Source organism: Osmia bicornis, chromosome 2, assembly GCF_907164935.1.
Source record: "Osmia bicornis bicornis chromosome 2, iOsmBic2.1, whole genome shotgun sequence".
NCBI classification, from domain to species: domain Eukaryota; kingdom Metazoa; phylum Arthropoda; class Insecta; order Hymenoptera; family Megachilidae; genus Osmia; species Osmia bicornis.
In genome coordinates, this window is record NC_060217.1 from 4,249,796 (window position 1) to 4,273,984 (window position 24,189).

Here is a 24,189-nt window from a genome sequence, read left to right on the forward strand (position 1 = left end):
ATGCAAGTCTTAACTTTAGGAATCCAGTGGTTAAAAAGTTATGAGCGTATAAAGTTTGACACTTATATTAAAAAAAATATATATCGATAATTTGGTATCACCTAAAGTAAAGTGTAATCAAACCATGTTTCATTTTATTGTGGATATTATGCCAGGAGCACACGTACTTGCAGTACATTTCTCGTCTGAGCGTGAAACGCGATCTTCGAGCAAACACCATTGCACGACAACAAGGTGCAACGTGCATCTCTCGGGATGCACCAGGCGGAATCGTGTTACCCTCCGGTACAGATGAACCTAACGCGGAAATGGCTTGTAAATAGAAGCAAAACCGCTGGATTAATATAAATATTGTGGTCGAACGATCAAAAGAAAGTATCTGTTTCGAAAACCGTATTCCGGTTAACCATTGAAAACACGGTTGAAACAACTTAATGTTGCGTCGAAAGTTTCTACGATAATATCATAGACGAGGTATTTAATTATAGTCACAGGTGTAAATGTGCGAGAGGAAAGCATAAAGTATCAACTTGTTCTGTGGTTCAATTATCGGGGCAACCTAGTTATCGATCTATGCAAATGCATTGATATCTGTAATCCCACATTTCCGGTCGGGAAACGGCAACGGACGCGTTGATAAACACCCAGATACTTGAGCAACGCCACGGCGTGGCGGACCGCTATTGTTTATGCATTCAGATAATATCCGGTAACGGTTGTTCGGCGAAATTAAAGCATATTTTAGATTGGAATAACGCTTAAAATCTTAACGGTTGATAGGTACTCCAGGACACCAAGTGATACAGCACGAGGCATGGTTGGCTTTCCCTAGGGTAAATGGTGATAGAAGACTATTTCTTCTAAGGAAGTCTACCATGCTCGGTACTGTACACTATGCATTGCGTAATAGCACCGCAATGCCTGATTATACATGCAAGACGCGTGTCGATCACATTCCACGTGTGTCTCGCATCCGAACCATTCAGCCAACCATGGAAAAGATCTCAACGATTCCGACAGAGTCCTGACCATCTAAACGATCGACGTGCTAACTATGTTAATGAACTAGTATTAGAGAATTTTTATCTATGAACTTGCTAATTTGAATTTATTTCGCAAAAGCGTATGATTGGGTATCCTTGACCGATTACTAGCACATACAGAAATCATGTAGGTTCCGTGAATGGTTGCGACAGGTGAACCTTGGTCGTTGAATCATTCCTATTGAAGTTTTTGGGCAATTACTCGAGTTCTCGGTTCTGAATTTTAACTTTTATGTAACCTACTCTTGGAATCCTTGCTGTCTATAGGTAATATTTCAAGATCGCCTCTTAATTGCTATAAATCTTATTGGAATTAATTCTGGACACTTTGAATAAAAAATATTCTTTATTTCATATTTGTTATTTAAATAATAAAAAATTATATTCAATAATATATATTCTGGTATGCTAAATTGATACCGTAATATTTTTGTTGTAATCTGTAATGTTTATACTTAATATTTTCACATGATTTGATTTGTAAATGTTTTAAAATTTTAATTAAAAAATATCTAAACGGTTTTGTTATTTTTGATTTTGCGCCTGACAACACGAAAAATTTTTTATTGTATATTAAAAGTATGGCTGTAAATGATCTTTTTACTGATTTTTTTTATATAAGCAACGCCCTAAAATTAGAAAACAATGATTAAAATATAAAATATAAATGATTATATGTTAAATAATTTGAATAAATGCGAAATTTAAGTAAAAGTTTAAAAGTATCCAGAATTAATTCCACTAGTGTATCTTCATACGACAACTGCGATAAGATTGAAAATCACGCTTCTGATTCTACAATCGTTTTTCGTTTTCTTCATTCGAAAGTAAGCGATCACCCTTGCTACATGTTGGCAGAAGTTAGGTTCTTTTGCAAGCGCGTACCGAGCATCTATTAGATCTTGCAACATGTTACAAACGTATTCAAAATACATGCAACTGTGGACTACAGGTTGAAACATCTTGATAAGACGATAATTTCCTCGAGCACGGACCTCGTTAAACCGCATCAGTTCCTGGTCGATCTTGGAAATAGTATTCTTGGTAACTGGTAGAGCAAGTATTACCCTTTGAAACACGCGTATGACTGGCCATGTTCGATGCAATAGCGCGTGTGCACGTGCACGTTGCATCTCCGGAAACCTTTCCAAGGCGGGCAACTCGTAAAGATGCGATACACACGCGGTCAAGTTCCTTGTGAGAACGGAAAATACTGTGAAATATGCATAAAGATAAGGGACGCCTTCTTCGAGGTGAGCAACTTATACAGTCGCTTTTACGCTTGTTCCATCGATCCGAACGATTCGTAGCCCCTCGGCGATTTAGGATCCATTCAGGATGATAACCCCGCGAACCCAGTAACCTCTTCACTGGTGTCAGTTTGAGCAACAATACAAGTTGCTTTGAAGGAGTACAATAGGCGGAATATAAAGAGTTCGATCGTAATAACGATACAGTCGTGAAAGAGATGATTCTTTGGATGGAAATAAATCGAAGATGCAAAGATATGAAACGCGGCGTTCTGCAAATTTAAAATCGTTCAATTAACTCGCTCGCTTGCATTCGAAAAATAGCAAAAATTGAAGAAAATACATGGTCGCTAACGACTGAAAACGACGAGAATATATGCTTCCTAAATACCGTAACGAATTCGAAAGAAATGCAAATAACCATGTTCCTCTGGAATTACCGTTATTACGTTTAATCATATTGCCTTGGAGACAACTACCGCAATGGATGACGATTCGGTTGCTGACACTCCGCCACACGATCGACCCACGTTTGTTTCCTCGTTTACATAAACAGCCAAGCGTACCGACCATGAAACCATGAAAAAGAGCATTCGACAAGACTATAGACGTTTACGCGTGCGGCAGGTTATCCTCAATTAAGGATTAATTTTCTTCTTGATTCGACGTATACGCGTCGATGGAGGATCTCTCGCGTGGAAGGAATATTTACTCTCTAGCGTGTTTCCTCGTCGATTCACGACTACCAATCGCTTCGATCTGCTCTTAAATGACCGTTATTACGATACGTTGATCACGTTACCTTGAAGATGGCCGATGCAGCAATCGCGCGGACACTTTCCATCCGCATGGCGATTTCTGCCACGAGCACGGCCGCAAAAACACCGTGCTTTGTGCCGGCCTTACCCGCCCATAACCGCACTCTAACCAAGGATACCGGTTTGTTACATTCGCTTCTTTTATAACTATCCACCGTCCGGCTGATATTTGATTACAAACATTTTCTATCGCCCATGATCGGCCACTATTTCAAACATCGATGTTCCGATCAACTTTTGTTTCGACCATTATACAGGTCATTACACATTACACGATTTGGTTTCATTTTATGACCCATTTCTGGAACACTGATAAAAATATGTCGTTTTTATCGCATTTCACTGGATACTACTTTTTTCCTCGAATATCCTCGATTAAGCGCGAACACCGGTGTTTGGAAATCGACGCAAGAAAGCGAATCAAACGCGATAAATAAACGAAATCCTTTGAAACTTTTATCGGCTCGCTAACCACCGATGGAATTTCAAGTCCCTCAGGTATAATTGCCGATAAATTTCTTTGTCAAACACACAATTTCCGAACGTATTAATCACATTATCCCATGGTTCTTAATACCAAACTCGTTCAGCTGCTGATCGAGAACGTGGTTGAACGTTCCATCAGCCTGGTCTAATTTAATCGTTACGCGTACCAAGTGCGGAACAAGAAGAAAACAAACGATCGTCCCGATGTTGCTTGGCTTGAATCGGATATTAATTAGGAAAAAGGAAGCCCTCGCGATCGGTTGTTAAGCGATCGATGTATTACTACATCGAAGCTCGATTCTAGATAAAGATTATCTGTATGTACGTACATACAGGTTCGTGTCATCGCAGCCTATCGCTCTATCTAACGAGTATACGTCGTTTTAATTCATTTATTATATTTTTTGTTCATTAACCGAGTAAATGCGTGAAATTGTTGAAAGGATATCGAGCAAGATTCTAATTCACGTGGTCGTCAACTTCGTAAATCAACAACGCGCAGACGAGACTTTTCTCCTTTCGCAAGGGAACTCGTTTATCCGCGGGACGCCTATTCACCTCGAAGGCGAGTCTACCTTTATTTGTTTGACAATTTAATTGCAAAAAAATCTTTCCTACGAGACTTACCCCCTTCCATCATCATGAAAGCTGCTCCCTTTCTGTTTCTCCGGTTTCGAGTCCCCCAGTTTCAAGTTTACGATGACATAGAACGACGCTGCCAGGAGCCCCCTACTTCCATTGGCGTCCTTCTGAAACATATTTTATCCAGGTGCTATTCATTTATTCATTTATTTGGTTACTTGCAACCAATATAGGTACAATGACACATTCGATATTGATTATTTTATAATAACGATTTGAATCGAGAATGCTTTCAAAATTTCCCTTTCAATGTTCATCGATAAAAAGAGTATATCGAAGGTTCGACGCCTATGTCGAGCAACCGGGTACACGGTTACACCCAGTTAAAACCCTCGGTCTGCATTGCTCCCCCCCGAACGCTGCACTCGCGATATTAGCATATAAATTATGTTATCGTGATTTATGTTCGCGTGCCCACACAGGCATCGAGGGGCCACCGATTAAAATTCGCGACGACCAGATCCGAAGGCCTGCTACCAGACGTACGCTTCCGCGACATTTCCCTCGACTTTCCGTTTTCGAAGGAAAAGTGGGTCTCCTTGATTTCGATTTCGTACACCCTTCCAAACGTAAACGTATCGTGACGTAATTTTGTTACGAACCAACAGATTTACCTTAATAGGTTCACATTAGCAACACTTATTTGGAAAGTTGTTCGCTATGAAGCATGCAAGATTCGAATTGTCGAACCGTTTGATATTCTCAGTAGATATACGTTTATATTTCTGACAGTGATCGCTCCATAAGAAAATGAAAGAGGCACGTATACGTGACGCCGTTAGCTATTATGTTAATCAATTGTCCAGGATTTTCTATTAACCGGCCAGAAAGCCAGCGAGCTGTCAGTCCGATGAATAACGCGGAAAGTCCTCGAGGACGAGAGAATAATATTCACGGTGTCAAAGTATGAGGCAACTTGCTCGAGGTTCGTTTCTACAGCTCCTTCGAGTGGTCGCGTTCATCGCGGCCTCCTCTGGCCGCGGCTCTAAAAGGATAAGCATGCTCGCGAGAGCATGGCTAGCGTATTGCATAATAATTAGTGGGCAGCCAACGACCGTATACCCTGTAGAGCGAATTGCCGCAAGTTCATTGCCGGCAAGGAAATAGCGATATGAACGTAACGTGCACCAAGAACAGCGAGTCGATTAGCAACGCTATTGCCAGCCTAGCCTTTCTCTCTCTCTGTCTGTGTTTCGGATCGCTTCGTACTTTCTGCGTTTCTCTTCTCTTTCCCTCCGCCTTTTGCTACTTTCCTCTCTGCCAATGTTATCGTTACTAATGCTTGCCCAGGAAGAACGATGATCGAGTTTACGTACTGTTTACACGCTCCCCGACCGCTTTCTTTATGCACCGAGGCCCATTTTCATTGCCGCGAGTTTATGCGACGCCGATCCTCCTGTTACGAATTCCTTTCCGCGTTGCGTGCAGAGAAACATTCGTCAAACATCAGAAGTTTCTTCCAAACGAATCAACTTGTAATTCCATCGTCGCAGGAAGCAACGACTTCACGCTTGCGACAATGTAACGTAAAAATAATACGGCGACGGGGAAAGAAATCGCTTTCATTCGGCGAGCTTGTTCAACCGAGCACGAAAAATGAGGTTTCGCCGGATCGGAAGAGATCTCGCAACGAGAGAAAGAGTTCAGGAAAAGAAGGAACCCGCAAAATATTATGCTTCGTCGACGACGAACTGTTTCTCGTTACGTATCGTGAAATGGAATCTTGACGTAATCGAAAGTTTCACTTGCCGAAATTAACGCGTTTAAGATCGCACGGTTACCCTGAAACCGATCGCAGCTGCATTCGTACAGAATTACGAGATCCTCGGTTATCCTTGACGCCGCCTTGACACCGATAAATCTGTTAAATCATCGCGTTAAGTAACGTTTCAATAAAAGGTGAAATACCGTCTTCGATTAGCCTCTCAAACAATTTTGTAACTCGTACGAGCCTTCTACGAATCTCCGTGTTAGTCATTTTTCTCTTACGAGGAGAATGAATCGTAGATAAGAATCGTTGAGGCAGCGGTGTTGAAGTTTCACCGATTGAAAATCGAACGCGTAATCGGTATCGAGCCTTTACTTCCGAACGATAGAACCCCTTCCTGCGAATTATATCGACGATCAAACTGGGGCATCGAGTCTCGTTTTGTCCCTGTGCAGTCGACCAATACGAAACTCCCTTCGAGAAACAACGATCGTAGCAAGGAACTGCAACATATTTTTAAGTCTCGCAAAACGTTATAAATGATAACTGCTTTTCTGTGTACCATCGTTCGGTTTCCGAGACCCCTCGGGGAGAATATTTTCCGTTTCCGCGATATCGTCCCGATAACTGTGATACCTTGCCAAACCGGACGTCGGGAAATAAAAGTTCGGTGACAGGGAATTACTTTATTTCCTTCTCTATTTGCGTTTATTTTTCTCTTCTGGTTTCTATCTTGCCGTAATATCGCCTATAAATTTCTCGCACTCGATATTCTGGTGTAAATGAACCTGTTCGTTATTGGGACATTATAACGTAATATTTTGATAACTGATGTAATAATTATTCATATAGGTACTCGGATGAAGACTCCGAGCTTATTTGAACAACACTATTATGGTTTATATAATACGCTAGAAAGTTGATATTTTCTTATGCAACGCATTATGAGAAATGTCGGAGGACTCGTTTGAGAATTGAGCAGTGATCGTACGAGATGTTTTTCACCGAGTCGCGATCAAGATAGCGACGTTGATGTCGTTTTCGTGGTACGAAAACGATTGCGTTACTTGATTTTCAACGTAAGCATACTGCTTCAGAGAAATAGAAACGTTCTTGTTATGCCTTATCTACAGTTATCTTCCTCTTACTTCCTTGATAGCAGTATCGATGCATTGGAAGATTTGTGGTGACTAGGCATAGTTTGTATCTCGTTTGAAATTTTTATTCAGACTAATTTCATTACTACTACCCATTATATTATACAACTTGTTCAGATAGAATTTCACTTTTGCTACTCGTTTCTCAAAATCGTTCAATTTTAATCACGTCCACCGTGGCATTAGGTGCTATCGATCTCTCGACCAATTTAGTACTGAACACTGACAAAACGAGCCCCTTTTCCTTTTTTCACCCTCCTTCTCTATTTGCACATTGAACATGGAGCACGCTGGAGGACCCTCGACAGGGTTGGCACGCTGCACCTGACAGGATATTTTTCACTCGGTGTTCCGATTGAAAGCGTTCAACGAGCTCCTCCCAGAAACGTTTGTGTAATGGCACTTGGGCTTTCGAGGCGTGACTTTTTTTTACCAGCGGCAAATCGAACTCGAAAATCTATGCAGCGTACCAATGTCAATTTCGAAGAATTCGAGTCGACCCTTCAAACTTCGAAGATTCAAGCCTTTCGCATCAATATAAATACTGAATTCGATTAATTTTCAAAACAATTGGATCTTCCATTGGTATCAGAAATTGTTTGATTTATCATGACACGCGAATCTCGTGCCCTTATCTCGAGTGGAATTAAACATCACGAAAGGGAGAAAAGCTTAATGCACCGTGTGTTCCACGTGCACAGAGGCCACAATGAATCACGATGGTTCCATGAATCGAGCAATCGATTCGGACACTTCTCTCTAATTTCATGGTTTACCGTGAAGCAGAGGGAACGAGCGACACGATAGAGGACGTCATGATGGAAAGAAAGGGGGGTAGGAAAAGGGCGATAGTCGGTGAAAATCCTGCGGGGACGTTCGTTTATGAGCACTGTCTGGCTTATTCGACCCCCATCATGGCTTACCCCCATATATACGGCCGGTAACTACCCGGGGATCGAGGCGAACTACGAGGGTGGCACAGTTTCGCTTCCAGTTACGAGAAGGGTGAGCAACACTCTTGGCAGTAAACACTTAACGGCACGACCGTATTTTACAGAACGAATCCTGAGATTCTATCTTCTCTACGATTGTCGTCCTCGTAATGGAAGATGTATCGCTGTTACGACATTGTATCCGACGATTTGTGGGATCTGTATCTGTTCCATATGTTACATAATATTCCGAAGGTCTATGTCATGTATCAGCTTCTTATCCTGTCATCTCTTGGTACATTTTTATATAGTGCTTGTTTCGTGTTTCAGAGCTTTTTAGAGGCAAACTCGAAATGTTGGTGGAACGCAGCTTTGGTGGACGCAACCCGGCAACTAAGGTACAAGGGTCACGTAGCACCTGGCGTATTAATGGTCGGTGGACCACCCTGTGCCCTCGAGGTATTGAGGGCAGCCTGGGCTCGAAATGTCCTGCGACCACCAGCCGATCATGCGATCACCTGTCTGGGTAAGTAACACCTTCAACAAATCATCGATATGATAATGAAACACCCAAGATGGTAAAGAACGTATCAAAAAACAATAACGAATAATTAGAATATTCGATCGAGTGATAATAAAGACAGTCTGCCAGGCAGTAAATGAAGAAAATAAACGTGCAATAAACGAAATTGTTACGGCAAGTGGTGGTATCTCGGCTCGTTGGGGAAAGTCGATGATAATGCAAATTGAACGTGGCGTTAAGTCCTCGCGTGGATGAATGTTTGCAACGGTACGTTTAAATCGAGAAGCTCGAGTATCTCTGGCTTTTATCTTTTACGCAACCACCGTTCTCGACTTTATCAGCGTTTACTTCACCGCGTTCCTTGTAGAGGTCCAACGGGGGTTAACTGGTGTTTCCACGGCCCTCGGTGTACGCTACCAGGTATCTTTAGCTATCGTCGTTCTACCTGTCGCTACTAAACACCAGGCGAAATTTCTCTACCTATAACGACACCGTATAATAACAGCACGTCGATTGGTGTGCCGTGTCGTGTTTTGCGCCTTTTATTCGACAACCCGTTCCCCCAGGCCCGTTTTCCGCCTTCTTTTTTCATTCCTCGCCACCTTTGCCATTTTTGTGCATCGCGTTCCCGCGTCTATATACACCTACGCACTACCACTTCGCATACCAAGCGTATGCTAATGCGTGTAAGTTCCAAGACGCATTGGCGTAACGGCACAATTAACCCTTTGCGCTCGTACGACTACTCTTAGTCGATACATCAGAATATTTTGAGAGGTTTTACAAATTTGGCCCGAGAATATCATCGTATCTTCTCAGAAAAACATGAAAATACTTTGTTGTCCTGGAACGATAATAAAACGTCGCAGTTTTATAGCTTATCTCCGTGAACAGTTACCAAACACCGTATAAAATACGGTTTTCTGTTTCCATCTGGAACGAAATTCAAGCCGTCGTAACGGTCGCAACGTTAAGTCGCAAAGTCATCGAATTCTTCGGTTTATCCCCTGCATCGTCTGGCAAAGATTTCAGCGATGTTTTGCCAGGCTACTGATAAACACGCTCGATGCACCCTGCTGTTTGCACGCGCCTATGCATCCCTGGGATTCGCTTCCTCTGCACTCTGGTCGGTGGTGTCCTCGTGTAAAAGAAACGTAACAACGATAGCCTGGTACGTTCTACATCGTTTATCTGCTAGGATTATAGAGCATCCTTGGTATCCGGGGACCGCTTTCCTTATATGCTTACACTTTTCTTCCTCCTTCATCTGCTCTCTTCCTTTCTCTCGCCACGATCTCCTTCCTCATTTCCCTCGTTTCTACCATTTTTTTTCTTCCTCTTTTTCTTCCTCTTCCCCTCTCCGTATCGACTGTACACGCTTGTATACACCTACATGCGAACTATCTCGCGTATCGGGCTTATGCTAATGTATATGCATTCCAACATGCCCGGACACGGGCATATAATTAATGATAGCTTGTTCTCGCGGGGACTTCTTTCCACGGACGGCTTTAGAAAATTATTCGTACATTGTTCGCGGCCTGGTTCGTTACACCACCGTCCCTCCCCGTCGAATATTATCAACGATCGGGCCCCTAATACGAGCCTCATTCCGTTCACCGGCCAACGCAAGCTTGAAATTGATCGCGTGTCGCGGCTCAACTTGCTCGACCATGTAATAAGCTTATGGCATCGATCCTTCACCACCCCCTGATCTTACGTTAGAAATTTCTTCAGCAATATTTTTTTCGCCAGCCTTCGAAACCCTCGCTTCACCGAGAGGAAGAAGAAAGGTCTTCAGTCTCGAGATTAGAGATGAAATTCAAGTATACGCGTCATGATTTTTTACCCCTTTCTTACATCCCTACTCGAGCAGTTTTAATCGTGATCGTTCGAGGCTACGATCCAAATACCTTGCAAAGACTTTATCGAAAAAAAGCGATCAGCCTGGAGAGAGAGAGAGAGAGAGAAAAAAAAAGTGAACCATTGAGCGAGACGACTTTATCGTGGATCATTAAAGAGGCAACGATGGTAATGCAAATGAGGCGTGGCGCGAAGTTGCCGCCTTCGAGGAGATCCGTGCCAACGGCAGCAGGGCAGTGTTTAAATCGCGGAGTTAGCTTATCTTTCGCAGCTTATCTTCGCGCGACTACGCTTCCAGTTTTATCTTCAACAGTTTAACCGCGCCGCGGATAGACGAGCCTGCACAGCGAGGAGTGCGAGTCGCGTTTGCACGCGCTTACGATCGCGAGTATGCGCTGGTTAAATAGGTTTTTGATAGTCAGCTTCTTAACGTAGATTTATATCCATATTCGACGCGGAACGGGTTCCTATCCACTCCATTATGCTAAAGACGCGAGTGTTTATTAAAAGGTAATTAGATCCTCTGACCTGGCATGGGTCATTAACTCATCCGTTCTCTTCATGATTTTCTATTCCTTTCTTTTGCATATTTCACGCTCGAAATTCTATATTTTTGTCTCTCTCCACTAGTGTGCATATCTCTGTAAAATAGCAGACAGGGGTGGCTTCGTTCTTGCCAATTTTTTATTTCTCCTCTCTGCCTTGCACCATCTTTCTCTCTCACCTCGACCATTCTCCTTGTCGGCATTCTTTTCACTCTGTTTCCACGTTTTTACACTCTGTCCGTTCGTATCTATACACACGCCTACGCGCGACTATCTCGCATACCAGGCTTATGCTAATGCACGCGCATATCCACGTCTCACTGGCGTAGCCAGATATTATCCCAGCCTCGTGTGACCTTATTTTTACGAGATGCTCCCAGGAAATTATGACCACCACCGTCCTCGAGCTTTTCGTCGTGTTCCAGAGACCGAGGGAAAAAATAAGGGTATTCGTTTGGTTGGCCGCCAGCCGAGCAACCAAACAAATCTTCCGAGAGTTGAAGCACTTATCTCGGGGGTCTCGGGACTGGTTCGCATGAGAAATTCAATGGAACGAGCACGAGTTCTTTGAAAAATCTCGTAGGTCGAAAGATTCCGTTTGTTTACACGAGTCGACTCGTTACACGATGGAACGACGCTCTGTGGGTTCGTTCTCCACGCTTCCGTTCCCGTCGAAATCACAGGCGTGTATTATGCTAATGCCCTGATAAATTCCCGATTTCTCCGGCGTTGGAGGCGCGCGCACGAACGCTTCTCGTGCAGAAAGACGCAAGGCGCAAAGCAAGACGAGTTTCACGACGGCAAACATAATTGGTCTGTCGTCTAGCTCGTGGACAGCGCCAGGTCTTATCCGATCTCTCTATTCTATCTTCTTCCTTCGAGCAGAGTCAGTCGTATCGTTCGTTCGCGAGAACGCTTTAGGAATCCATAAAACGTGGTGTGGTTTGGTCGCATGCCTGAGCTCGATACTTATCGAGTATACGCGATGTGCTTCCTGAAAGATACGCATTAAGGACACGCATTACGCGCCGATGCTAACTCCCGACCACGATAAAACGAGATCCGCAATCTGCGTGCCGGTAGATCGACCCTCTTTGCTCGTTATTAGAAATTCTGCTCCGCAGAAAACGCGAGCCACTTTGGCGTTCCGCGTGGCACGCTTTATCTTGGCCAAGTATCTATTCGCGATATTGCCGGGCGCGATCATTCGTCGAACCGCCACGCCGTTGGCGATCGATGTAAACCCGACGATTCTTCTTTATGGAAATGTTCGATTCTTCTTCGATCCGATACCGTTTGATCGAAGCGTTCGATTTTACTCGTATATTCGTTACAGACTACCCAGAGAAGAATTAATCCCTCGTAGCTTGTAATTAACAGGCGATACAATAGACAGGAATAAAGCGAAGAATAATGACGCGGATAGTTAAGCATCAAAATCGTGAAGAATACGTCACATCAGCCGTCAGACTGTTAAGCGAGTCGGATCGGTTCGTTCAACCACGCAAGCAATCAACCTAGCAAGGCTAACTTCTTTTCTACCTGTTAGCTTTACAAGTTTCTGCCAACCTCCGCAAAGGCCGTTTAGGCCCCGTACATACTAGCGACAAGTGTCTCATCTTTCAAACATACTGTGTTTAAAATTAAACTTTAAACGAGAATAAAAATTCATTTTGAAATAAAAATACGTATCAATTCATCTCCCTACTTCAGTAATCCACTATGCTAGGATTAATCAGGGAAGATTTAACATTGCTGGCATTCGAATTGTCTAATTGTTCCAAGTCGTTAAGCGTGTTCCAATAATCGAACGATAAACGTACGTATTATGTAGCTGAGCTGGACGAAGTCCTACGAACCTGTCCTGTCAAAGCCGTACGAAAACGAGGCTATCGCAATACAGGTTCCAGCATTTTCCAACCCTCCTGTCCGTGTTCCAGCAGCGAAAGGGACGTTGAATGGCGCGAGAAACGTTATTCTCCTCTCCTCTAAGCTACCCTAACTGAAATGCATACGGTCGGACAGGGTCGAGGCGATAAATCAGTCGGGATCGTGTACGCCGTTGGCTGCATTCCGGGTCAATTGATTAAGCTGGCACGCTGTTGGATAAATACACGCGACAAGCCGCGCGTTTCCATGCATAATTTTCATTGAACGACATATCGAACGTTTAGGTGGTCTACCGATAATCCGACTTTGAAACGACGCATTAAAGAACCGGCCATTAAAGGTTGCCATTCACGGCTATTATTCATTGATAAGGCTTAAAAACATGGTGGTTCGATTTACGAGAATGTACGATCGTTATTGAACCGCTTCGTTGCTAATTAGGATATCCATGTCGAACGACCGTGCACACGTTTCGCTTTTATATAACCTTGTAAATAAATGTCCACGCAAGCTGTTTTGCCAATTTTTCTCCATCTCTCTCTCTCTCTTTCTGTAACTCGATGAATCTTCCAGGAGATCTGTCGCGTTCTTGGAAACTTAATAGTATCGTTGACACCGAGCACCGACCATCCGATCCCCTGTATCAGCGTTACGGAGTCACGTATTCCAAGTGTAAGCATCCGCGTAGAAAGTCGTAATGTTAATAGCTATCGTCTTCCTAACGAGTTCGAATGAAAAATGTAATCGTCATTGGAGATGAGATCCAAGAAAATAGCGACCAGTTTGCGTAATCCGAATATACTTTGCAAATATTAGTGATAGGTACGCGAATCGCGTGACATGAAACTTTTATACCGGAACCTAACTCAAACTCCTAAATATATACTGAACTTGGTCGAGAAGCATAAATCAAGCGAATCGATCGGAATTAACCAATTACCAGTTCGCGTTTCACGGTTTCTTCGTTCGTTTTTTGCCCCGTATCACGATCAAGCTGGTTATTTCGATATCGGAACGATCAATTATTATCAGTTTTATCGGTGAAAATCGTCGCGTTGGTTGTAATGGACGGTTGCAAGGAGGTTTTCGTTCCGCGGCTGCTGTCCACCCATGCACACAGGTGTGCGTTGCGCGTTGTCCGTCGCGCGACAATGAAACACGACGACAGACGAGCATGTACTTTCACGCCCGACGCGGCGTGGCTTGGCGATCCGGTCCCCTCGCGCTTCCGCCAGCAAGCAGGGAAAACGTCTAATTCGCCATAAATTTAATCCAAGCTGTGGCGGTATGCGGCATTAGCATACGACGCGTTGGACACCTGGAAAGAGGTCTCCGTTATCGTGCAACAATGAGCGGCATAGCACGACTTGGAAAGTGGTTTATGAGCGTCCGCGATATCCTGCCGATTGCTCGCGGGATCGCCGAGCCGATTCGCTTCGCTTCGCTTCACCACACGCCACGGAATTGGCGCATTCCATCGAGATATATCGATAGCCGTACGCTTCGTACAGCCGCATGCATTATGCTGATAGGTACTTGTTTCGAGGTCCTGGCCACGTGGATCGTTCAAATGAGAATTCCAGATGCTAATGCGGACAAGTTAATACCTCGAACAGATAAGGCAGCTCGTTAGACCGAAGATAATTCATATGTCGTGCAAGGAAAGAAAAAAAAGCAACGAGCTCCTGTTGCACACGTTGTACGCAAGCTTCGTTTCTATTCAGATCGATCGGTGCACGGTGCAATTAGATCGACCAGAGTATCGTGAATTATACGGACAGAAAAATAGATCCCCGTAGGGTTTCGCGTTACGACGATTCTTTCGGTCCTGACGACGATGGGAATAATCACGGTATTGCATTTGGATGAGAAATGTCATAATCTATGCTCACCGATGTACGAAATCGGTTGAGTTTGATAACAAAATTCCAATACGTATTTCCCCCTCGTCTTCCACCAACTGAACTCAGAAGATTTTGACCCTCCTGTCAGTTTCCTTCTCATCGATTCCTTTCCTCGTTCTTCACTGTAGAAGTATTACAGCGAGGTAATTACAGTTATCGGTGAAGGAGTCGCGATCGCGTGAAAGAATTGTCGCCGGAAGGAGAAATTAATGCGGAGGGCTGGCACGATTGGTAATATCCAGCAAGATAGAACGAGGGTGATCAAGAATCGGCGTGTTTATGTCAAAGCCCGTAGGGTATCCCTTCGATCATAAGGTCATCCTCTCACGCTATTGGCCTGGTCGTCTCTCAATCTACTACTCGCTACGGTTTACCCGAACGAAACGAGTTTCGACACACGTAATCACGCTCGGCGAACAATATTTCGTCGTCTCGACAACGGATTAATACCGGCACCGCGCCGTTTCGATTTCCTTCTTGAAATTTAATTATTACCCCCGGGCACCGGTTGAACGTAACAGAATCGATAAACGTAGAAAACCGATCGGAGCAACCTGTGCACGCAATCAACGTGTCCGTAAAATTTAGAAACGAGATCCGAAAGTGTACCAGCGTCAAGCTTCGATTAATCGATTACATCTCGGAAACGAGCGGTAAAATGAACGAATAACGCAGAAACATTTCGCGTGTAATTTGCGAGTATTTGATGCATACACTCCCGTTCAAAAGTGGAATATCGACTAAATTAATTGAAATCATTAAAATATTTCAAGGAAGATAATCTATCCTAAGCGTCTTCCTTAATATTAGCTTGAACGCTTTGAATAATTTAAATAATTTCTGTCCCATCATTAAAAATAATCATGTCGTATGCGTTTTGAACGATACTGTACGCGTTCGAACAAGTTAAGACTGACATGTCAGTGGAACAAGCTTTAAACACAGTCTTATTCAGAATGCGGCAAGTTATGCGAACAGGGGTCCATGGATCACTCGCGATCAGCGTGTATCAAATCGTTTCTAGCCGCGTATTTATTTGTTCTGCCACTCGCGGCGAACGGCCCCGTGGGACGTTCATGTAAATTGCCATTAGTACGGAGCAACGTTGCTCGGTTGAACCATAAGACTTGGCTCTGTTCTTTATATACGAAGCTTGGAACAGGGTCCCACGGTTCCCCTGTTTGATTCTTCCGCCGAGTCGGCACTGGCGCACAGCGAATAAAATAACAGCGCCGTGTCGTGTACCAAGTAGCTATACATTTGCCGTGGTGTAAATGTTTATGGGGACCATCAACCCTGGCCCACGGCGTTTTCGAGTGACAACTTCCTGCCGAATGGCAGCCGCTTTCTCACCGTCTCTCGGGGTGACAATTGAACTGATGACGGTGGGATAGAAGCGCCTTTCATCTTACTGCCATAACCTTCTCCTGCTTGCAATAACACTGCGCAAGATGATTGCTAATAAGCTTGTAAGCCTCTCAGCCTCGTCTTTTGCACACACTTTCGCCTCCACTTCAACACTATTTCACTTTGCAAGGAAGTCGTTGTCGTTATGAATAAACAGACGAAGATAAGATTTTTTAAATCCGAGATATGTTCTTTTTGATCAATTTAATTTCAAGTATAGTGTAAAAATGAAAAAGATTACTACGTCTGATAATGCTAGTTCTCTTCGCTACGCGTTTATTTCAACGTCTCATACCTAATTGAAACGATCCTGTAACTGTACTTGCTTCCTCGATACCTATAATCCACGTCCAGTTATTTGTATCATTTTCTACGGATGAAACGTTACTTCTCCGTGGTTTCCGTGTCAATTCTCGTGGTTAGAAATAGAGATTAACTGAGACTCCAAGTAAACCGAGCGCCGCATAATAAGATTGTAATTAAATGATTATTTAAAGACCGGTAGCGAGCACCTTTCGACGAGATATCGCGAATGTAACAGCCTTAAATCAACATCGCGTTACCTGGATGCAAGACGTCGAGCGGTACGTGTGATTTCTGTATTGTAGGACGAGAAACATTGAGTAACGGATAATTGCATCGGCTAATAAATTAATCCTAGATCTCTATTGGACACGCCCACCAATGATGCGTAGTACCGTCTAATCCTTTAATAACTAGCTTGCATCGATGCGATAGATCCTTCGGGTCAAGGCGGCTCGTTCGAAAGAAAAACGCCACGATCGAACGTGAGAAAACTTTAATTGTATCGCCTTAATTGAACGATCGCCGCGTTGTTTCAATAACAGAGATTCCAGAGTAATTACTAATCACACCGTCAGTTGTTTGTTCTTGTTCTATGGATACAGAGGATAAAAACGTACCAGTCGAATTACAAAACGAAATTTCGATTTGCAATTCAAAGCGTCGCGTCGTCTCGGAGGGATTAAACGCGATCGCTCATAATGAAAATGAAAAAGGGGAACTGCGAAAGGACGCACGCGTGCTTTATTAGCTAATTTTTATTTCTTCTCCCCGGGACGATTTACGCGGCGCGGCGCGTTTGACTCGCGATATAACGTAGCCAGTTACGTGTTCGAATTTCATTTCCCACATCTCTCGAAGGGTAACTCCTATTGCCGTGATGTAATTTAAGGGCCGACCGGCCAAGTTTCTCGCCCTGCAATTTGGATTAATAATAAATGTAAATCAGCCTCCCCTTGGCGCGCATACCCGACTACATAAACGGGCTCGTTCGACTCGAACGCGTTTTCTCACACGTTGTTTACGAGATGCGCCAGCAATTGCGGCTGCAGCTTTATTTGATTATTCTCAACGAAGGGTAATACTTTTACCGCAACCGACTGCTCGACCCCAGCGTAAATGTAATTTCTCCTCCACGCTTTATTTCCTCTTTGTCGACGAGCTTCTACGATGCTTTATTTTTCGGTATTTTTATTCTGTCTAACGAAGAGTAAACTAGCTACGTTGTTTTTCAAAAATACGACTCCTAACAAAATATATCGCTTTCTAAGTTACCTAGACAAAAGGGTGAAAAATACAGAAACACCCATAAACTAGACTGGAGAAATATTTCAACTAGATTTCTCGTATACATTTTATCGTAACGTGAAATTCGAATGCAATAGCTGCGATTAGAAACGGGTTGACACCTAATCAAGCGGATTCAAGATCAAACGGAATAAAATACATATCCTGGCACGGGTATAAATCGCAATCAGGCAACGTTTCGAACGTTCTACAGCTCGTATCGCGAAGATCGTCTCGAATCGAACACTCTCGCTGGTACGTCTCTCAAAATCCAGGAGAATCTCGAGAATCTAGGCGATCGGAAGATTCTATCGAGACGGGTAATAATTTTCAATGGTCAGAGAAAACGAGTGGAAAATTACAGTGCAGGGGATCCGCGCGTCGAGGAAAAAGGAAGAACACGGCATTCTGTCTGCGAAAGGGAAACTCTCGGTTAGCAGGAGGAACATCGCGCGGTTCATGCCGGTGTTCCGCCATTCGAAACGAACCTTTCTGCTCTTCCAACCACGATGACACGCACCTTTTCTTTCGAGAAAAAAAAGAAAATAAAGGATTTTTCTAACCGATAGAAAGAGAAACTTCGAATCAAATCTCTTTTTCAAAGTGATCAGCAACAAGAAACGAAACAAATGAGAAGTGTTATAAAAAATGAGAAAAAGATGACTTAAGTAGGTTTTATCTTGAAATCAAGACAGCGCGCGATTATTTTGCTAGGCTGGATTTTCACCTGATTGTTTATCGTCTGGTTGGTACAGATTTGTAATAAATGGGCCTTTTACTTTTGCCGTGTTAGACACATAAATAGCGCCGGGTTGGACAGAAATCTGGGCACGTCGACTGGCCTGTTTAATAAGAAGAGAAGGATAAGCTCTCGTTTGTCGTGGAGCATGATGCAAAGAGTGTTTGCTTGCTTTATCTCGCGCGAGTGTAACAACGTTCCGTTTACTTTCGAGACCGCGTTGACTGTTATCGTTGCATCTTAACGAGAATCGGCAATCTTCACACAGAGCGTTGTGCATAGACGGCCTTGCAGTCTTGGGTGCAAGGATGCAAGGTGTCTGAGAACTTTTAAACCTTCTTCGATAAACTACTGGTTTCAGATTTTTATTTAACTTTAGTACCATTAGCGTCTTCATTGTCATACCATTCCATTCTGTTTTCATTCCTTTTCGAAGTATGAAATGTTCTTTTTAAAACGCCATACCAGGTGATAAATAACCCTCGGTATATTCGACCAGCAGCATGAAAACGTTTACGTATTTAAGCAAACCGCATACTGAATGAAAACCACAGGAAGATCTATGCACCGATTCAGGTTTCCAACGGATTCGTAATTGGAGAGAGTGAAAGTGCACTTTCAAAGGTACGACCCGATATTCATACAAATTTTCCAAAACAGTACCCTCGTTAACGGTGCTCTGATTGTGGGCAATCACGTCCACGTATCGAGCGTGCAGCCTCGAACAGAAACAATGCGAGAAAACACTGCTTTCCACCAGTATTCGTCGTCGCAGAGAGAAGAAGTTAGCGATATAAAGAATCTGACACATGATGATCAATGATTCAGATTCGAAAGGTCAGAGCAATGAAGCCGAAGAAGACACAGAATTTACGGAGAAAGTTTCATGAAATGTTTACATGGAAGTATAAGAAGACAGACGGTAAGGGTTGCTGGATACTGTGTCATACCCTGCTAGGAAAAGGAAACATATATTTCTCGTTCGATGGTGGTTACGAAGAGAAAGAGCTGCGTACTCGGAACGATCCAGTTCCCATGGATATTCGAACGTCTACACGTTACCTACACACGAGTTCGCGGGGCAATGGATATTTGTTATTCATAAGCCTGTCGATATAACTTCTGACTGGCTTCTCGTTTACTGATACTGTCCTGCATCAGCCGAGGTGCTGCACCATTCGGTTCATGAATCTGCCACTCGTAATTTTCTACTCGACGATCGACGAGCTTCTAACCCTTTCCGCTATAAAATCAATGACGAAGTGCTCCAGTGATTCACAGACTCTCAGAGACGTGGTAATGCGAAAATATTGCGACTTTTGACCTATGCTTTTCCATAGCAGAGAAAGGTAAAAAGCATCGAATTTGAACGAGTAAAATATCAAATAGTCTAGTCACTCGTTCTCCCTTGCCAATAAAAAAAAAGAGGGATGCTTTCAACAATCGCTTCGACACGGCTTCGATTTTACGCGCTTTTGCACTGAAATCCATTCAAGAGTCGTTCGAATGTAGGCTATCACTTTGGCGTGGATCCAGCATGAATATCGTAGAAAACACGTTTAATTTTCATCGTGCGACTGAACGGAATAATTGCGTCCCGTAGTAACACTTTTGCTCGTAATCCGACCAGGTAAATGGGATCGAGTATCACGATGCAATGCTCGTCTAGTGGAAATTCGATTAAACTGTTTCATGGACGATTAAACTATTTCACAATTTCTGGTAGATTTGTTTTTTACTATTTCTATCAAGAACGTAAAAATTTGAACGGTATTTGTCAAATCACGGGTTCAACGTACTCGAAGGGTTAATCTTCATCGTCGATCGGGTTTGTAAAACAGTAGTAGCATTGTTTCAAGGGAAATCTTCGATTTCGCGTCAGCTGGCTGTCGCCGGGTAAGAAACAATGTTTTGATCGAGCACGAAGATTTAATCGCGAATTCACAATCGTCTTCCACGGCGTCGATTCACGGTTACCCATAGATCACCGGCTGAATCTGCTTCGTAAATCTTCCCGATCTTCGGCTCGTCTTCGCAAATTTTATTACTTTAAACTGCTGTACGATATTGCCTGATAAAATATCTGCATTTCACTACGATCCCGCGATGCAGCCACGATAATTTAGGAATTTCTCCTAGCATTGTCCGTTACGTTGCTTTCATCGTTTATCCTGTGCACGTCAAGTCCTCGTATATTGTAGCATCGTGAAATTAGACGGTGAACACCGAATCGAGGTAACGTGAGATCTTGTTAGTTAAAATTAATGTTAAACGAAACTAATTCGCTCGTTCGCTCGAAATATCTTGGAAAATTAATTAAGAGAGAATTGGAAAGTTCAAGCGTATCAATGGTAACTCGCTTTCTTCGGTGAACTGAAAATAAAGGAAAACTTGAGCGATACTTCGCAAGGTCGCGAATAAACTTTCCTCGCTTCATTGGCGAACACCTGTTTGCGTAGCTTCGCGTCCTTGAATGTCTGAAGATCAGACGTTCTCGCTGAAGTATTCTCGGCGGCACTGTTCGTACACAGAAGGCACCTCCGAGTGGATTTCCATGTCTTGCTTTCACCCGCGCGATGTCCTTTAAATCGTGTCGCTTGTTTCGTAGTAAGAAAGAAAAGAAACGAAAAAGAAAAGAGCTAAGAAAAGAAAAATACGCCACGACAAATGGTACTTTTAACTGTGCAACGTTACGTGAGACCCGTTGACGCGGTTTCGTAATTGCGAAATTTGCTCTTCCATAAATTCGGCCTAAATTCGTCCAAGAAACCCAATCGTAAAAATGTCGAAGGATGCGTAGCCTCGTCTCTCTAATTTTTTATTCCGAATTGCTTTCAAGAAATCGAAATTCCAAGAAACGGTGCAAATGTCACGCCGGTTCCTAAATACCACGTTTTAATGGATCACGCTGAACTTCAACATTCAACTGCGGATAACTATTAGCGTTCCTTAGAGCCGAATAAAGTAGGCACATTTTGTTCGTGGTAAAAAAATTGCAGGAGGAAGCTAGCGTGTCTCGTACGAGAAAGCAGAAGAGGATATTGTAACTCGGTACAGCGCGAAAATTGACCCGAAAAAGAAATCTCCGTTCACTCGTCACACTTATGGATCCTATCTGTTTAACGCGACTCAAGTTACGACCTTTCAACCAATCCTCTTCCATCGATCTATCGCGACTTGCTGCAACTATATGATTAGCACTTAAAAAAAAAAGGAACAAAAACGTCATTAGGAACTAAGATGGATTTGTACTTGCTAAACTTGAATTCATCTCTACTCGCGACCACGAAAAGAACCGCGAAGAATTTAGGTCATTGACACGCACAGAGGCGACTGGTTTGCTGGTTAACGAAATATCTCGATGCCAATAATTTCCATAGGTGTGACCGCGCGTAACAAGGAACGTAATTACATCGGTGGTACGCTAACCTGTCTATAGAAGCGAGAGGCGTGGCGGAAGGTTGGTAAAACGGGTCGTTCGGTCTCCATTAATGGCCATATGTAGGCTAATGTCAAGAAAGCATGACAGTCGGTTCGATGTGATTGATGAGGCGTATCATCGCCCACTCCATACTGTCCAATTTACCAGCGAGAACAAACCAATTCACGCCGGCAATTGCTTGTTAAAGTGTAATTCGCCGTTTTCTGTTCGCGCCTTGACTTTGCAAATCCTTCCGGTCGACCGTAAATCGGCAAACGTAAACGCCCCTTTAACAGAGAAAGTTTTGCAAAAATTCATTTGGCCGAAATCTTTCTAACGCGAAACGAGGAGATCTTTTTTTTGTCTAAGACTTTCTACTTGTTCCAGCGTAATAACGGTGACACGAGCGATCGTCCCGAGTGCTTGTCTTGTATCGAGGTATGAGCGCTCTATCGAACACCAGACGGAAACTTGAACCTGTCCCGACAACGTCGATTTCACTTTCCGCGATCGAACGAACGTTCGAATTGTATAATGAGAAAAATTATTTCCCCCTCTGACCACCGTTAGTTTCTAGTTAATGACGTTCCAGTGCCGCGACACGAACGGCATCGATAATTTCAATGTAACTGGACAATTTGCATCGCGAACGCGAAAATCATCGACGTTTAAATATTATTAGACTAATACGCTCAAGAAGTTCCGTGAAAAGATTGCGACGCGACATTGCCTTCGTTAATCCTTTCACATAGAAATAATAAGGAGAGAACGAGAATATATTTCATTATTCAGAAAATATCGTTTTTCAATGTTTCTTTAAGAGAGAAGCCGTCAATCCCTGACCTATTCGTTGAACTTTCCAGCTATAATTTTCTGGAATTCATCTGACGATTTATCAATTTCGGGCCATTTATGTTTTCCCCGATGACGTGAATGAATAATTTTCACTTTTCCACGCCGTAGATTATCGATCCAGCGGGGAAATGTTTCTCGAAGTATTTCCGTAAATTACGATGGAAAAGGTCAAACGATACGTACATTATATAAGGTAAATTACGCGCGATCGCGGTTAGGGACGTTTATACGGGTCCGTGTGTAGGCCAGACTCGTTGAATTTCTCATTTGCAATCGTGTACCATAGTTTCCCTACTCCGCGAGAAACACGTTCGCTTAAGGATTGTTGCTAAATTTATGCATCGGTTATTGCCGTGTTAATGTATCAAGGATAACGTAAGTAACGACAGAATCGCGGCTGTTATTAATAACCGGCCTCTTATTCACGTGTAAACGCGTGCTAACGATATATCTTTAGACTGTGTAACAGGCAGTTTTAACTCTGTTACGATCGCGTTTAGGCGCTACCATGAATGATTTGATTGCACAGCCTCGCGTTTCACTGAGAAAAAGTCTATTTAGCGCACGAGCATGGGTATCGCGGTGAAATTCAACTATTTCAATCTTTACCACGACTTGATAAAAAAGACTGAAACAAAACGTTAAGGGTGGTAACGTTATAGAGAAACATGGTATGTACTTTGCTTGCAAGGGTAATGAATCTCTTTATCGTTAATCGACTAACTGAAAGCAACGTTAAGGATGTAAATACAGGTTGGAGGATCGAGGCAAAGCTAACAGAGAGAATCGCGCGATAACGATAATGATTTCAATTTAGCCGTATATTATTTACCGGTAGAAACGTCTTCTATATGTAATGGTATACGGAAATCGATCGCACCGTTCCCATCCTGCTTTGAGCAAGCTTGTTTCATAAATCATACAATAGCCGGAGCACAAAGCGATCGCGAGCGTACGAAAAGAAATGAGCAAAGGATAATAATTTCAGACCCGATAGCACCGTGTGCGGTTCAAAGTAAATGGCAAATCGGCCCGGATAATTCAGAATTCAATAATTCAAACCTGCCATATGGATAAAGTATTGCGCGAAAAACGGCAACAACAACCGCGTTGCGCAACCTGTTGCTCAAGAAAACAATAGCCGGCTAACAATAAGAAATGAAACCGTACTAATGATGGGGGGAGTTGGTGTTTCGGCACGATACAGTGTTTTATCTCGCAAGGAAGGGTAACAAAATTTGTAGAACAGTCAAAAATAATAGGTACGCGCAATTAACATCCGATAGAATACCGATGATACGGTGTGATACGATACACCTCGGTGTATTGATACGAATCCAAATGAAATTTATTGGTGGCTATCTGGAAGGTATGAGGGCCGATCCCTTTTTGCCTCGTTGTGCCTCCACCATTATC

The 24,189-nt window shown here is 43.2% G+C and overlaps 1 protein-coding gene across 2 annotated transcripts in view; it reads left to right on the forward strand.

Annotated features, from left to right (window-relative positions):
• LOC114878883 (storkhead-box protein 2) overlaps positions 1-24,189 on the forward strand; it is a 77,238-nt gene that overhangs the window by 36,620 nt on the left and 16,429 nt on the right. For both annotated transcript variants that reach the window (XM_029193164.2, XM_029193155.2), the window contains one exon: positions 8,367-8,562. In XM_029193164.2, coding sequence (XP_029048997.2) covers positions 8,367-8,562 — 196 coding nt within the window. The remainder of the gene's footprint in view (positions 1-8,366; positions 8,563-24,189) is intronic.